The sequence below is a fragment of the Podarcis raffonei genome, chromosome 15 (genome assembly GCF_027172205.1).
Source record: "Podarcis raffonei isolate rPodRaf1 chromosome 15, rPodRaf1.pri, whole genome shotgun sequence".
In the NCBI taxonomy this organism is placed as follows: domain Eukaryota; kingdom Metazoa; phylum Chordata; class Lepidosauria; order Squamata; family Lacertidae; genus Podarcis; species Podarcis raffonei.
Genome location: NC_070616.1, coordinates 38,595,848 through 38,613,116, shown reverse-complemented (window position 1 = coordinate 38,613,116; position 17,269 = coordinate 38,595,848). Strand labels below are relative to the sequence as shown.

The 17,269-nt window shown below is 43.9% G+C and overlaps 1 protein-coding gene and 1 long non-coding RNA gene across 3 annotated transcripts; one reads left to right on the top strand and one right to left on the bottom strand.

Moving 5' to 3' along the window:
- Window positions 1-2,403: 2,403 nt before the first annotated feature.
- PRND (prion like protein doppel) lies at window positions 2,404-9,082 on the top strand. Its single transcript, XM_053366530.1, has 2 exons — window positions 2,404-2,769; window positions 7,207-9,082. The coding sequence occupies exon 2, from the start codon at window positions 7,215-7,217 to the stop codon at window positions 7,737-7,739; it is 525 nt and encodes a 174-aa protein (XP_053222505.1). The 5' UTR covers window positions 2,404-2,769; window positions 7,207-7,214; the 3' UTR covers window positions 7,740-9,082.
- Window positions 9,083-11,477: 2,395 nt separating this feature from the next.
- Window positions 11,478-16,243, bottom strand: LOC128402430 (uncharacterized). 2 transcript variants are annotated; one of them, XR_008327690.1, is made up of 4 exons: window positions 15,841-16,243; window positions 14,593-15,218; window positions 12,044-12,867; window positions 11,478-11,759 (listed from the first exon to the last, which is right to left on the bottom strand). It is a non-coding gene; the product is annotated as an uncharacterized LOC128402430 (long non-coding RNA). The 2 variants fall into 2 exon arrangements; XR_008327689.1 differs by having other exon boundaries at window positions 11,478-12,867; window positions 15,841-16,242.
- Window positions 16,244-17,269: the final 1,026 nt, after the last annotated feature.

Genomic DNA, 17,269 nt, shown 5'->3' with positions numbered 1-17,269 from the left:
TGTATCAAAGGACAAGTTTCTCAAATATGCACAGCTCTCATTTCTCAATTATTCCTTGACTGCTTTGAAGTCAGTATGTGAACAGGATTTGTGGGAAGAAATTGATAAGATGATCCACAAAAATGGTCCACAAAACAATTCTATTTAGTCTCAGCCTCTATTATAGAAAACTCGATGAAAATTGTTCATAAATGGTTCCTCCCTCAGTGTTGGAAGTACAGGGATCAATCAGTTAGTAACCTAAGGGTTAATTCTGTTTACATTCAGCCAACTGAAGTGGGGGTGAAGGTGTTGCCTAGCAACCACTCAGAATGACATGATCCTTGCTGGGATAACTTGTGCTCTGATTGGCTCTGTATATCTGAGAAAGTTTCTCCACTGTATGAGTTGCCCTGCTGTAGACAAGGCCTGAACTGCTAAGAAAGACAAAACATTTCTGTTTGTTTCTTCTCATATTATCTACCCTTTTTGTTCAGTTTACCCAATAAAGTATGGTCAATTTCTTTTCTCTCTGGACTCCATCTGCTTTATTCAAGTCACCCTGTTAACAATCAGTTTGATTTGGGTACTGAAAACAAGCCTCCAGTCCCAGAATGTGCTCACAGAGAACCCCCGTTTTCTAATTCTAACTGTATGCCTTTTGCACTGGGTGGTAGATCTTGTGGTTCTACTAAAAAAAATCCCCCCAAAATAAGGTAGATCCAGGAAGGCTGATGTTAAGTTGTGGGTGTGTCAACATATCAGATGACACAGCGATTCTTCAAACAGCTCTTGTTTATTCACAGGCCAGAACAGAACTGAACTGAAGGGTTCAGCCAACCTGCTTATATAGAGCTCCACTAGAATGCAACAGTAACCATTTTCTGTAACTATCCAATCACTGAACATCACTTTCGATCCCTTATTTGCATATGTGGACCTGAACTATCTACAGTATCCCCCTGCTGGCCCAGGGTGGGAACTTCAGTACATAACACCCCTCCCCACCGAGATAAGGTGTTAGTTAACAATCGTAACGGTTTCCTTATATACAGCACTACACGTAATGGTTCAATTAGGCACAGAAGCATATCAATTACATTTCACCTACTTCCATTAGACCGACAGTATTACATGTCCAACAACATAGTCCTTTAAATAAGTTGGGCACTTGGAAACTCTACCAGACCGCCAGGGAGCGGTAACCAGGTCCGGAGGGCCGCCCGATTCTTGCTGAGGCTGTGGCGCGACCCTAGGTGGCGTTGAAACCAAGTCCCCTGGATCCGCTGCTGTGGGTGGAACCTCCGCAAGTGGAGTTGATGGAATGTCAGGCACGGCAGTGGTCTGAGTCTGTGGTAAGTCTGGCAGACCCTCTGAAGTGGCTTGGTTCGGCTCCACGCCGGCAGTTTGTGAGAGAGGTGTAGGTGGAGCCTCACCATCTGTAAGTGTCTCTTCCGGAGCCACGAGCACAGTTGGGGGCACCACAGTAGTGTCCAAGTCCCCAACCCTGCGCCTAAGCTGGTCTATGTGCCAGTGCCACAAGCGTCTGTCTTCGAGTGCCACCTGGTACGAGTGAGGTCCAGTGACTCCCACTACTGTGGCTGGCACCCAAGGAATGTCCCCCACAAAATTCCGGGCAAAACCTGTTTTCCTGGAACAAAGGACCGTGGCGCGTTGGCACAGCCTGGGGGTTCGGCCACGGCAAAGTCCAGGTGCAGCCGGTCAAGCGGAGATCTGAGGTGGCAGCCCATAAGCAGTTCGGCAGGACTCCGCCCTGTGGCCGCATGAGGGGTGATGTGTTGCACGAACAAGTATTCGGCAACCCGCTCATGCCAGTCTCCCTGGTCCAGGCGCGCCAGTGCCTCTTTTGCCAAGCGCACCATTCTCTCCGCTCCACTAGAACGCAACAGTAACCCTTTTCTGTAACTATCCAATCACTGACCATCACTTTTGATCCCTTATTTGCATATGTGGACCTGAACTATCTACAGTATCCCCCTGCTGGCCCAGGGTGAGAACTTCAGTACATAACAACTGAAGTCTGCCTGTGCTTGCTCCAATAATTACCAGATTAATCTGAGTTATGTAGAATTCTACCAGATCCCTACATGGAAACTTCGCAAAAACAATGGGAAGAAGCAGAGTAGAGCCACTACTTGCATCCAGAAGACCTCAGCTTCAATCCCTCAGCTTCAATCCCCAGCATCTTTGGGTAGGGCTAATAAAGAACCCATTCTGAAATCCTAGAGTGTGGCTGCCAGTGTGGACAACACAGAGCTAGATGGAACAATGGTCTGACTCCTGTTAAGGCAGCTTCTTGCATTCCAAAGATATATGGGGCGGGCAAGGTTTTTATCAGTACTGCCAGTGTTCCTATTTCAGCAGCCACAGCCAGTGATGGTCCTCTGCCCTCTGCTTCCATCCTATTTTTAGAATGAACTATACAATCTGTACCAGAGAGAAGCAAACAGGGAAAGTAACACAAGTTTTGCTTGGAGCCTGTGGTCAGCTAGTGAGGCTTTTGGTGGTTGTTTTCTTTCTTTCTTTTTCCTTTTTCCACAGTAGGGGAGCGACCCCTGGGGAAAGTTTCCTGATGCATTTAGAACAGTGGCCGCAAAGTTGAGAGATGGTGTATGCTCAGACACAAAGGATTGGCTAAACTTGACATTGAAGGTTACCCCTCCTGCTGCTATATATTCTGAGAAGCACAGGCTTTTTGAGCTTAGAGACACCTGCTCTTCAAAAAGAACAGAGCCTCAGAGAAGCCTACCAGAAACCCTCTACAGAAGAGTAAGTTACTCCCATGTTTGCTAAGGGTGCCTTCAGATTGTCACTGGTTTGTGGGAGGGATTCAAGAGCATACTGTAAATTTAGGTTTGTGCCGTTAAGGTGAGTTAAAGTGCTCTGTTCCCCTAGCACAACAAATCCACTTTTAAAAACAAGGGTTGGACTTTTTGCAGTTGGGAACTGGCAGGGAAAGGGTGGGATAAATGAATGATTAACGGGAAGCAAATCAGGACGGATGCAGGATGCATGACCATTTGTCATATGCCCTCCCTGCAAATAAATCAGGATGAATGCTTAATAAAACCATATAATTTAACCTCTGCATAAGCTTTGTGCAAGTGAATCAGGGCAAATGCTCGACTTCTCTGGAGGAACCCTGAATCTTTGCACTGCTTAGAAGTAATTCTTTTGTATTGCAGTTCAGGGTCATGCCAGTCCATTTTTATTTACTTTTCATATGTTTAGATTCAGGATGCCAGACGCAAAGTGAGCTAATGATCTCATAGGATCCTAATGAGCAATGGAAGCAAACAGAATAGCCTTGGCTTCTGCTTATGGGAGCCGCATTTCATTTGATAATGGAACAGATAAGCCCCTGTTAAGTTTCACCTATGAGGTCTTGGCTATAACACTGGGAAAGTTTTTAAATGGTTGCAAGTGCACATTAAAAAGAGAAAAATATCCTTAATAAAAGGCAAAAGATTTATACGATCTGAAGAGAAACGAGAGACAAGACTCTTTACAATACATATCCTGAAAATATTATTTTTTTCAACTTAAAACTGTTTTTATTCAATTGAGTAGTTTCAGATTCCTTTATTGGTTTATAGTCCTGTTTAGACTACTCCAAAACAAAGTTTAACAATGTAAAAGTAAGACAAGGTAGCAGAAATAGAAACTAACTTAGACAAAGATAAACTACAAGTGAACAAATGTAGAATGCTGAAATTCCTATGCTTAGACATTAAAGGTGGAACGGTTCTTACCCTTAACAAATATTATGATGATTAAATTGATGATTAAATGCAGATCTGAGTAAAAATATGTAAAACCACAGTGAACTTAAAATTCTGAATCTCTTTCCCAGTTTTGACTAATAATTCCAGCTGCAGTGAGAAGATATATCATTATTTTGTCTATTGCTTGCTAAATTTAATGATTTAACATGCCAAAATAACATGGCTAATGGATCTAATGGTAAAGTTGTTGTTGTTTAGTCATTTAGTCGTGTCCGACTCTTTGTGACCCCATGGACCAGAGCACTAAAAAACAACATAACTTCCCTCAAAGAGTTAGGGGAATTGCAGTTTGTTAAGGCTCTTTGTCCATGAAGTTTTCTTGGCAGGGATACTGGAGTGGCTTGCTGGTTCCTGCTCCAGGTGGATCATGTTTGGTCAAAACTCTCCACTATGACCTGTCCATCTTGGGTGGCCCTGCACGGCATAGCTCATAGCTTCCCTGAGTTATTCAAGCCCCTTCGCCACGGCAAGGCAGTGATCCATGAAGGGGCTAATGGTAATATAAAGTATTTTTTTCTGGGGGTAACTAATAGGTATGCAGTAGCAGTACCTCCCCCCCCACCCCAGTGTTAAAAGTGTGGCACTTACTGTGACAACTTTATGGTGGGTCCTAGCACCCTTTTTTCTTTTTTTTTTAAAAAGGAAAGGAAAAAGCACTGGTAGTTTATCCAGTCATACCTTGCAGGTTGATCAACAGTCATTCCAGTGCTTCGTATATAATGGGTAGGCATTTCCAGTAATGTGAGCTATATCATTCAAGCAGAATTACACCAGTAATTGTCATTAAACCCCTACATAAATCCGATTTCATCTCTGTGCAGAATATTCTAAACATTTATTGCATAGGGAGTACAAGCAGACGGTTTGTATGGAGTCCAAGTGATTTTGGAAAACAAGGCATGATCTTGATCTTAGAGCTTCTCTGCAGAAAGGAATTAAAACAAACCAATTCGAACTGTACTAAAGAATAACTGAGCTACCAAAATGCTGGCTGACAAAATTCCTTTTGCTTGGATTTATACCACATGGAAGGATGAGTCATAATAAATTTGGACAGTCTCCTTAGATTAATCCTAATCTTACGAAAATAAGACTTGCTTAACTTTATTATTTTACTGCCAATTGTATGCTTAGGTACCAGTGTGGAAGACTTCCTTCTTTAAGTCTTCAAGAAACACATTTCTGATGCATTTACACTGAAGTGTCGCCATATTGCACAAAGTGTTCTATATTTTCGTCCCAACCTTCCTTCAAGGAGGTCAGGGTGGGGTACCTGGTTCACCCCAAACACACACACACACATTTTTATCTCCACAACAACCCTGTGAGGTAAGTTTTACTAAGAGATGGTGAATGGACAAGACCAAATTATAAGTGCTTATTTGAACATGGATTTCCACAGTCCTGGTCCAATATTCTAAATGCTAGACTACAAACTGTCTAAATCAAACTTAAAATATTTCCTGTTGTATTCTCACCTATTACCTATGATTTTCCCCACCCCATTACAGCATTATTCCTTTCGGGAACACAGCAATTAACCAGTTCATCACCACCAGTTTCTTAGGATCAACAGTCCAGAATAAACCAAAACAGAATGCAAAAAAAGTGTAACCACAGCTCAGCTATATAGAAAATAGCCAATAACCTCAGGCAGAGATGGTGGAGAAATTTGATTCAGTTCGGATTTAAAGGTGAACCTTCCTAATTTCCACTTTTTGAAACAATACGCAAAGCAAAACACAGCCATCCTTTGAAATTTGAATCCTCTGAATTTTGCAATGCTGTTCTCCGGTCAAGTAACACGTACAAAAATAAATAGTGAAAATAACATTAAAGTGCATTATATTAGAGAAAACTGCTTTGCAAGAAGGGATACGTTATGCAGAATTGCATAGATAAATGTGTATATTAGAAGAAATATTCACTAAAATTGCACTGGCAAGAGCCCCCCTGAACCTGCTCTTCTCTGTCATCATTGCAACCTGCCTTTCCACCTGCCTCTTGCGTGAGAACAAGGAGCAATGAATGCCATTGTCTGCTTGCTCAATGAGTCTCTACCTAGCAAGCAAACTGGGTGGCAGCCCTGACGAGGAAGAAAAGCAGCTGCGGTAGCGAGGGATTTGCATTTGAAAGAGAAACTACCTACCGTATTTTTTGCTCTATAAGACTCGCTTTTTCCCTCCTAAAAAGTAAGGGGAAATGTGTGTGCGTCTTATGGAGCGAATGCAGGCTGTGCAGCTATCCCAGAAACCAGAACAGCAAGAGGGATTTCTGCTTTCACTGTGCAGTGATCCCTCTTGCTGTTCTGGCTTCTGAGATTCAGAATATTTTTTTCCTTGTTTTCCTCCTCCGAAAGCTAGGTGCGTCTTGTGGTCTGGTGCGTCTTATAGAGCGAAAAATACGGTGATTTGCACTTCTCAAGTGAAGTGGGGGAGCATCTGCTTTGCATGCAAAAGGTCCCAGGTTCAATCCTCAACAGTTCCAGGTAGCACTGGGAAAGAACTCTGCCTGAAACCCACAGAACCACTGCCAGTCAGTGCAGACAGTATTTATTTTTATTTATTTTTATTTTTAGTGGTGGAGAAATAGGAACAACAATGCATATGTGGTGGAGGTGTGAGGAAATCAATAAATTTTGGATAGTAGTACATGAAGAACTAAAGAAGATGTTGAAAATATAAATAACAAAGAAACCAGAGACATATCTCCTTGGACTGATAGATGAAGAGATACCATGGAGGGGGGATGAATTTTTCTATATGCAAGTACAGTTGCTAGAATAGTGATTGCTGCTAGGTGGAAGTCACAAACTATACCCACAAAGGAGGAATGGATTTGTAAACTAAATGGATATTTAATTTTGGCAAAATTAACTGCTATAAGAAGAAATCAGTCGAATCAAAAATGGGGGAAAAAAGAGTGAAAATGTTTTGATGAATATATGGCAAAATATTGTGTAAAAAAAGATACGCTAATATGCCTAGATTAAAATGTGAAGTACTGGATGGAAGAAAAAATAGTAAGGAAAGATAATAAGAATATATAGATGATTTGAGAAGATTGTAGAATCCAAAGATTACTGTAAATTGTATAATGTAGAGGAAAGTGAGTGGGGGTGGAAGGAAGAGGGAGGAAGGAGAAAAGAATAATATGATGAACTGAGGAAATATAAATGTAAATGTATGGGGGGATGGGGAAGAAATGGTGTTGGCTTTGGTACATCTGTATTGTAATGTAATATGTCAGTGCAGACAGTATTGTGCTAGATGTTCATCCCCGGAGAACATATTACCCAACACCCTGCAAAATCTAGAGCTGGCAGCTGCACGTTCACTCTGCTGCCTAGTTCAGCCGTGGCTGCTGCTTCCTATTTGTTGATCTGACGCTAATGGAGCAAACCTCTTTTCTCCTTTCCAAGACTTTACGATGCAGAGAAAACTGGCAGCAGCCGTCCTCTTTGCAGCCCTGTGCATTTGTCTCTGCCGGAAAGTGGGCGTCTCCCCATCTAAGCGGAACAAGAAGCCATACACCAAGCGGCCCGGCAGGACCACCTCGCCTGTCCAGAAATACCTGTGCCACGGGGGTCAAATGATTGACGGTGTGGAACTGCAGCCGAACGACACCGACTATTACAGGGATAATTGGAAGGATTTTCCAGACGGACTTTATTACCCCAACTGTTCCTTGTATCGGGAGCCTAACGTAAGCAAAGAAGCCCTGGTTGGCGAGTGTGTCAGTTTTGTAACGCCTTCAACCAAGTTGAACCTGTCTCTAGGAAAGGATGCGAATGACCCCAAACAGAGAGTGATGTGGTTCGTGATTAACCACTTGTGTGCCAACGAATCGTGCAGTCAGCCGTGTCCGCAGCGCTCTAACGCTGGAGCCCTCCGTTTTTCCAGTCAAGCCCTGATTATTGGCCTGCTTGGTCGCTCTGTTCTTCCCACAAAATAAAGTTGCAGGCTCCAGGCTCCTGATGTGGAAGACAGAGCTGTGTAGTTCCCTCTCCCCACCCCAGTCCAGATCTAGCACTTTGGATCGTCCCCAATCTGACCTGGGCTGACCCAAGTCTAACCCAGATACAGGACTGGAATCACTCCGGGGTGGGGAGTCCTAATGCTTAATTAGGGTTTCAAGTCCTTGAAACATTGCGTCTCCTCCCGCCCGCCCCTGCTGCGTTAATGAGGTTTTTAAAACCCTAATTTAAAAATATGATCTGTAGGGAGCTGGGGGAAGGAGGAGACACTGTGTCTCCTCCATCCTCCAACCACAGTGCAGAGAACCTTCTGCACATCAACTGATGAGTGGAGGTTTCAATGCAGCTGGGAGCTGCTCCACCAGGGAATGTGCTGGAAGAGCAGAGCTTGGAGAGGCTGCCTGCCGCGCCTCCTTTCCTACAACTGTCTGTCTGCCTTTTGACAGCCCTGAATCACTCCAGCTGGACCGAGATGAGGCAATCCAGGGCTGTCCCAACAGCCAACCTAACCAAAGCCCAGATCCCCCAGAATTGGCATGATATGGTTCAGGACCTGGGCTTTGACCGGTTCTGTTGCTCAGCCCTTTTTGTTGTTTAGTCGTGTCCGACTCTTCGTGACCCCATGGACCAGAGCACGCCAGGCACTTCTGTCTTCCACTGCCTCCCACAGTTTAGTCCAACTCATGCTGGTAGCTTCGAGAACACTGTCCAGCCATCTTGTCCTCTGTCATCCCCTTCTCCTTGTGCCCTCCATCTTTCCCAACATCAGGGTCTTTTCCAGGGAGTCTTCTCTTCTCATGAGGTGGCCAAAGTACTGGAGCCTCAGCTTCAGGATCTGTCCTTCCAGTGAGCACTCAGGGCTGATTTCCTTAAGAATGGACATGTTTGATCTTCTTGCAGTCCATGGGACTCTCAAGAGTCTCCTCCAGCACTATAATTCAAAATTATTAATTGCTCAGCCCTAGTAGAAACCAAAGAGGAGACAAGCAGGCCGCAAAGGCTTCTGATAACCTTGCCATTTTCCATGCTTGAATTTCTACTGCGTCAGGCGCACCACTTATATTAGTTGTAGGTATGCATGAGTCAGATCTTTCCCCCACCATCAGCTTTGCCATTATGCCCCGCACATTTGAAGGAAGTATGCAAATTGCTAGAGCAGCACAGTGCTGAACTTCTGGCTTATTTGGAGCCACAATAGTCAAAGTTATTTGCATTTGGTCCTTGCCGCACAGAACAAGAAGCGCAGGGCCAATTGGATGGAATGTTTGCTGCTCACTCAGTGACTTTTGACATCTTCCCATGATGAGTGAGTGCATTCAGCACAGATGACAGATTTACAAAGGGCTGCTTGGAGCTGCTTACTATAAAACCATCATTCCCTGCAGTGCACACATTCCTTTTGCTGTGCTCTCTGAAAGGAGCTTTCAGCAATGTTCAGTGGTGTATATCATATACATGTATCTGCAATGATCCTTGATAGTGGTGTTTTTTAAGAAAGCTATTCAAAGTCCATCATTGTCTGTATTTCCTGCTGTGAAATGTCAAAATTGCATTGGCCATCTGTTTTAGCATATCTTTTATGTATTTTAAGCATTCACTTATAGTAGAATTCAAGATTTGTGTACTACATACCTCCTTTTGTTCACAATTTATTTTACTGCCTTCTTTTTTCCCCTGCCTTCCCTCCAAAGAATACATTTGCCCACCCTTTTTTATCCTCGCAACAAACCTGTGAGACAGGTTGAGAGATGGTGACTGGTCCAAGGTCAGCCCGTTTGTCAACCAAATAGTATGTGGAAAGATACACATACCAGAAGAAAGTGTGCATAAATGCGTATATTAGTTTTGAAAAAAACTTACAAAAATGAATTCATTTTTATTAGATTTTTTTCTCTTATAACAATATCTATAATCATTACATTACATTCAAATTTCAATTTCCCCCTTTCCTGCTTACTTCCCTCAACTTCCATCCCTGATTTATTGCATCTCATATTACATTCTGCTGTTTGTATATACTTCTATGTTGTCGTACTGTTATGTTTCTTATTTTTCATAAATAAAGTTGCAAATGTTTATTTAAATCCTGCAGTGGTTCGATGTTTTTTTATTGCTTCTGCAAATACGATGTAAAAGGTTCCCATTCTTTTTCAAAGTCACTATTGTCTTTTTCACGAAGTTTATCTGTTAACTTTGCCAACTCTGCGTAACAAAAATGAATTATATGATGGGGACATCGCTTGCAAAAATTTGTATATTGGGCAAAATAGCACACCAAAATATGTATATTGGAATAAACATGCACAAAAATGCTGACAAATCTTCATGAGGACTTTTTTAAAAATCTCAAGCTTTTGTGGAGAACTGAACTTAATGAGAAACCAAAATGGAGTGTTTCCTCCCCCTCCTAATTTGGGCACCTGTGGTAGAAAGGAGGGGGAGGAATGAACGCAGAAGCCTCAAGCAGAGACCTGAGAGGTCCACACACAAATGCACTTCCCTGTGCAAAACAGCAGATTATTTCCAGGTGCATGTCTAATGCTTGCCTGGAACCTTTTAATATCAGTAATGGAAAGACCAGCCTCAATTTTCCATGCACTATATCTTCGCTATCCTGCTGACCCCAGACTGCGCAGCAAGAATTAATCTTGCCTTTCTCATCAATCTCTTCTTCCCCAGCCAATACTTTCCTTCCCATTAACCTGAGCCACTTCTCTTAAGTAATCGCCAGATCAGCCTCCATTAGCAGAACCACAAAGAAAGAAATCGAGTCCCCACCCCCAAGGCATATGACTGGGCTTTGGCACGGCTCCCGTTCATTTTATTTGGAATTGCTCAGAAGCAACTGCTGGTGGGGTGTGGCTTGTTTGTTTACTTTGCTTAAATGTATAGCCCCATTCAAAAAAACCCAAACTGAACACGCAGCCTGGCAAGACCTGCTGCGGGGAGGCCCTGTGAGATCTGCTGCCATTGCAAGGCCCAGCAAAGCCCACAAATGTGTATGCTGTATGTTCATGAAAATAATATTCAAAATTGTGTTGCATTAGGGGGAATTGGTTTGCAAAAAATGTGGATATTAGGAGAAATTTGCACTTTAATCCTGATTACTTTTAATGAGGACTCAAAGACTGGAAAAAGGAGAAATCTGCCTGCTCACTGTGGGTTTTGCCTCTCCCACTCTTCAGAGGTTTGTTAAGGTAAAGGTAAAGGTAGCCCTGCCCGTACGGGCCAGTCTTGCCAGACTCTAGGGTTGTGCGCTCATCTCACTCTATAGGCCGGGAGCCAGCGCTGTCCGCAGACACTTCCGGGTCACGTGGCCAGCATGACGAAGCCAGCACCAGCGCAGCGCACGGAAACGCCATTTACCTTCCCGCTATAAAGCGGTACCTATTTATCTACTTGCACTTAGGGGTGCTTTCAAACTGCTAGGTTGGCAGGCGCTTTGACAGAACGACGGGAGCGCACCCCACTGCGGGGATTCGAACCGCCGACCATGCGATCGGCAAGTCCTAGGCGCTGAGGCTTTTACCCACAGCGCCACCCGCGTCCCTCAGAGGTTTGTTATTGCAAGTCAATTTGTGGTATTCAATTTTTCCCCTCATCCAGTTGCTCCTCACGACGTTCTGTTCCTTTAGGCTTCCCAATCTCAGACCCACAGAGAGGGTCTGCACCACTAATTATACAGGCACACAAAAGCAGATGAGTCAAACAGCATATTGCTATTTATAACACTTGATACAGTTTATTCTTCCTAACAGGGACGGGCAGACTTCAGGCTTGGCTTTGTATTTTACTGTAACTCCCCCCCCCCCATGTTCCAACCCAAACCAGGTGCAAAACTGATGCACAGAGTGGGAGCAGACATACACAGATAGCTATAAGAACAGAGTGCCTCTAAGCACCTGCTCAGCCCAATGAATTATTTGCAACATCAGAACTGAGTTCATTGTATCGTCATACAAAAACCTGTACATTGACACAGCAGCTGGCAACTGCCTCTCCATCCCCTCCCTGCTTTTTGGCCATGGCGAAAGACTGGGATTTCAAGACTCCATGCTACAGCTGTGAAGCAGGCCGTCCTCAGGTCCCAGTTAAGCTACAGGTGATGGCTTTAGTGTGGAAAGTGAGGCCTGTCGGTTCATTCTGAGTTCCACATGGGGATCTTAGCTTCTGTTTCAGGGGCACAGCCAGGCCAGTTCTGGAAAGAAGGTATCTTTAATGGGCACCAACTGCTGAGACAAGAAAATCAGGTCCTTTGGGGGGGGGGCACGTACAGCCCAACCCAGAGAGTTGGTACAAGAGAAATCCAAAGCAGAACTAAGTGAGATCCAGATGTTCAGCTCCACTCCTTTACCTCAAAGGAAACTCTATGGCAGGCATAGGCAAAATCGGCCCTCCAGATGTTTTGGGACTAACTTCCATCATCCCTAGCTAACAGGACCAGTGGTCAGGGATGATGGGAGTTGTCCCAAAATATCTGGAGGGCTGAGTTTGCCTATGCCTGCTCTATGGGCTCTGTTGCCTAGTGGGCACAGGCCAAAGGGCATCACCAAGAGGGAGGGCAAAAAATGCCACCTGAACCATCATGGCCCCACGGGGAGACCATGCTCCACCCACCTCTGGTGTCATTTGTCCTCAAACTATTTGAAATAAGGGAATGAAGGCGAGATGCATAAGATCAGGTTGGGAAACTTCCCTGCACATGCCAGCAGATATTGGATGCTGCTGATAGCCAGGTCCCTCTTCTCCTCAGCTTGTTATCATGCAAAGGCTCAGCTCTATAGGAGGAAAAAGCCCCTCAGAATCAAGACCACCATCCCTCTTGCACAGCAGGAGAGATCCCTTGCCAGAAATGTGGGGTAGTGCTGTTCCAGGGTGTTCAGCTTTGCCTGCCGGCAGTGGAAGGACCCAAGGACTGAACGATGGATCGTGAGCCTCCCTGCCAGCTCTGCTGAAATGAGACGCAACATCACACCATCAACACATTCACCTCAACATGCATGGTAATGTCTTGATGGTTGGGGCCTCTGAAAGGAGGCCCCTCAGCATCAATTTAAAGATATCTTGGTCATCCTGATGGCGAAGATTGTTTCCATAGAGATGGATCTGTAGATTCAGGAGAGGATGTGGAAAGGAGGGAGAGAGAACAGATTATGGATTTTTAGCACTATTGTATCAACCTTATCAAACCTCTCCGTATTCTCACTCACCCAGCAATGCCTTCTCAATCTTTATGCTCCTCCTCAGACACTTCACTATGCAGAAACCTCCTGCATGATCTGCCATTTCCATGAGACCCTGTAGTGCAGCCGTTGGCAAGGTTTACCGGCCATGGGCTGGATCACTCCCACGGAGATTGTCCGTGGGTAAGTGATTGACATGAAACTCTGTGCCCAACTTCTATACGGCACACCAGTGTGGATTTCAGGTGACCTCAAGAGGTTGGATAAATTTCACGCATCCCTTTTGAGGTCATTATTAGGACTTGCAAACTCTGTAAAATATGAAACAATATGTTGTGAGCTGGGAATACTGCCTTTATCAGTAAGGGCATGGCTGAGGACCTTGAAATATTGGATCTTCCTCCATTATAGAGCCCTATCCCCTAATACTATACTTTACGATCTTTTAAGTGATAGGGCAATCTACAATCTATCAGTGATTTGTAGGAGAAAACTGGATTCGATAGGGCTCACTTTAACTGATTTTGAAATCTCTGATCCCAAAGATATATGGGAAATTATCAGGAAGACCCTCACAGAAAAAAGTGTTCTCGCCATGCTTGAGGTTGCAAAGCGCAGCACCTGCTCTCCTATCCACCTAAATCTCCCTTTGTGTAGAGATTTCCAAAAGGGATACATGACAAATCTGAAGAAACATGAATCGTGTAGGCTGTTTATGTTGGCCAGATTTAACATGTTTCCCTCGGCGGTAGTGAGAGGAAGATACTTAGCTATCCCAGAATCAGAGCGTCTCTGTAAATGCAGAAAACAGGAACCCGATACTCTAGAACATATATTCTTTTCCTGTGATTTTGGCAGCTATGCCAGAAGACAATTATTTGAGGCCCTAAAATTTAATGGACAGTTTTTTACACAACCAACTTTTCAGGACCTGCTGGCGGACAGCGATGATAAAATTACTTTAATAGCGGCTGAATTTTTAAGTGCTGTCTATGAAGAAAGAATGGGCCATGATAAAGAGACTTAGTGGTTTTAATGGTAGGTGATGTTGCTGTGTTGTATTATATTATTTATGTACATTGATTTATTTTTTGGAGTTAAGAATAGGACTGGGATAAATTGTGTTCGCTGAGCCCGTATTTTATACAGTCTGTATATGATGTTTGTTTGTTAATGTGAGGTGTGATATGCCTAATAAAGGATTTTGAATTGATTTGGATTGTCCGTGGGCCAGACTGGTGCGGCACAATGCTGGAAATTGCTTCTGCCCATGCCGAAAATCGCTTCTGCACAGGCGTGATTTCCGTCTGGGCATGCGCAATGTGATTTCTGGTATCTGCACATGCGCAGATGCGATTTCTGGCGCCACTCGGTGAGTCCCCACGCCGCGCTGGTTTAGTGCAGCATGCAGGGGACTCGCCAGGCGGGCGGCTCAGTTTGGGGGCGGCTCGTGGGCCGGTACAACAGTCCATGGGCTGCATCCAGCCCATGGCCGCACGTTGCCGACCCCTGCAGTAGTGCATAAGCATCTTTAGCATTTTCACAGGGTAGCTTTACAGTTTAACAACCGCATTGAGGTAGACCCCCTTAATCCTTCCCTCACGCTTTTCGTTGTTATTTCGTGGTTGCTGCTATCCCCTTCACATACCTATTTGCTCCTTGCTTTCTGCTTGTTATTGGGATGCAGTTGGTTCATTTTTAATTCCCTATTTTTGCAGAGCAGACCAGTGCTGTTCACTCGGGTTTCAAGGCGTTGGCAAGCGAGAGTGCTTTTCATTCAGAGCGCTGAGGTTCTCCCCTCTACTCTTTGTTCAGTTCTCAGTTTTGTTGAAATTTGAGGAAGGGAAACCCCTTGCTGCGCCACCTGGAACTTTTGCCTCCCAAGATCTCCACTTGAGCATCGGGGCAACTTCGACTTCAGCTGCTCCCCCTTTTTCTCTCACCTTGCAACTTCGTCTGTCTAGAGAAAACAGGAGCACAAACTACAACCCATCATGGAGCATGTTAGTCCGGAAGTCTCCAAGGTGTTCAGCTTGCCTGCTGGCAGTGGAAGGGCCCAAGGGGTGAACAGTGGGTGATTCTGCTGACGAAATATGGGTTGGAGGGGTGAGCCGCTCTGCTGAAATGAGACGTAATGTCACGCCATCAACACATTCACTTCAACATGCATGGTAATGTCTTGATGGTTGGGGCCTCTGAAAGGAGGCTCCTCAGCATCAATTTAAAGATTTCTTGGTCATCCTGATGGCGAAGATCATTTTCATAGAGATGGATCTGTAGATTCAGGAGAGGATGTGGAAAGGAGGGAGAGAGAACAGATTACGGATTTTTAGCATTACTGTATCAACCTTATCAAACCCCTCCATATTCTCACTCCCCCAGCAATGCCTTCTCAATCTTTATGCTCCTCCACAGACACTTCACTATGCAGAAACCTCCTGCATGATCTGCCAGTTCCATGAGACCCTGTAGTGCAAAAGCATCTTCGGCAATGCACCGTCTAACTCCAGGGAAGCAGTGACCACACTCTTCCTTTCCTTTCTGTTTTCCAGCAGTTTGACAAAGTGGGGGTCGTCGTCATTCCCCCCCCCCCGACTACTTGCAAGACTCTAATCTAAAATACCCACCTTAGTAACATGACCTCATCTCTAAATATCTAGCTAAAAGAAAGGACAAAAACATGAACAAACAAGGTATAAGGAACAAAGTAAAACCAAGATCTAAACAGATTATAAGCAGCAAGATAAATAAAATAAACAAAATCTCCTGTGCTCTCTCCTCTCTGACAAATACTCAGACTCTCACCCTAGACACCCCTGGGATAGTGGATTTTAAGACAGCAGCAAGAGATGTCACAAAGGAAGGCAAGTCGCTGTTACCTTGACATCCCACCAACCTGCGCAGGGTGACTTGTTCCTCCCGAGTTTGGATGTTTCTTCAGAACTTTTAGGGGCCTCCTGTTCCGCCTTGCTTCCATGTCTCCCTTCCTTTTCCCGTCCCTGTTTCTCTAACAAGTAAGGATATTCTTCATTAAGCAATGTTTCTAAAGGGAGAGCATTCCAACCTCCTTTTACACATAGCAGAAAACCCGTAATTCCCGGGTTTAGAGGAAGGGGCCTATCTCAGTAGTAGAGCACCTGCTTTGCATGGGAAAAAACCCATTTTGATCTCCAGGTAGGCCTGGGAAAGAAAGACCATCTGAAATCCCAGAGATAGAAAGCCAGTCGCTGCAGACAATACTGAGCTAAACTGACCAATGGTCTGACTCGCTAAGGCAGCTTCCTCGGTATATCACTATTTTGCCATTTATTTATTTATTTTATAATAATTTTTATTAATTTTAACATATAAATTATAATACATACCACAAAACCTCACCACTTATACAATCTTGTTTTGGACTTCCATCAGCACCTCTAATGATCCACCGTTTTAACCACTTCTTATGCATTTCTTAAATTCATATTGCCTTTAATTATCTTAACTAACCATCCATCCCTTTATCCATTTTTGCAATAGTTCCAATAATTCACCTCACAAAACTTCTTGCAAACCTACAAACGTAGTCTGATCATCACAATTACTTTTCAAATAATCAGTAAATCTACACCCAGTTTTCTGTGAATTTCTGGTCCCGCAGATTTCGAATCCTTCCTGTTAGTTTATCTAGTTCTGCATAGTCCATTAATTTCATCCTCCATTCTTCTTTCGTTGGTAATTCTTCTTGCCTCCATTTTTGTGCCAATAATATTCTTGCTGCCGTCGTTGCATATAAAAACAGCTTACATTCTTTTCTATTTATATCACTTCCTACGATGCCCAGTAAAAATGCTTCTGGTTTCTTTATAAAACTATTTTGCCATTTATTCTAAGAGCAAGCAACCTTCTCCACAAGACATGAGGATGCCTTCCTTCCTGTAGCATACTATTATGAGCTTTGGTGGGGGGAAATCCCCCTAAATTATTAAATTAGTAGATGTTATAATTTAACTAATATTTGGAGTATTAAGGGAAATATTAGGACTAATATTTGGAGTATTAAGGTAAGTATTTGGAGTAATATTTGGAGCATTGAGGAATGTATTGGGAGTATTAGGGGAAGATGCCAGGTACAGTGTAAAAATACAGGCTATGGTGGTTTCCAGTGTTAGAAACTCAGGTATATAATCTAGACGCCAAATGGCTCCTTAAACCAAGTTGCCAAAATGGAATGTCTAGTTGCCATTTTTAAAGCAAGACTGCTCTGAGTCTTATTTTTCAAATGACAGACTGACTGATTATCAGTTAAAAATCTGGCTAGTTCGGATGACAACCTTGAGCTAGGT

Bases quoted from the DNA above. Each gene is read 5' to 3' on its own strand.
- PRND (XM_053366530.1), top strand. From the start codon at position 7,215: ATGCAGAGAAAACTGGCAGCAGCCGTCCTCTTTGCAGCCCTGTGCATT.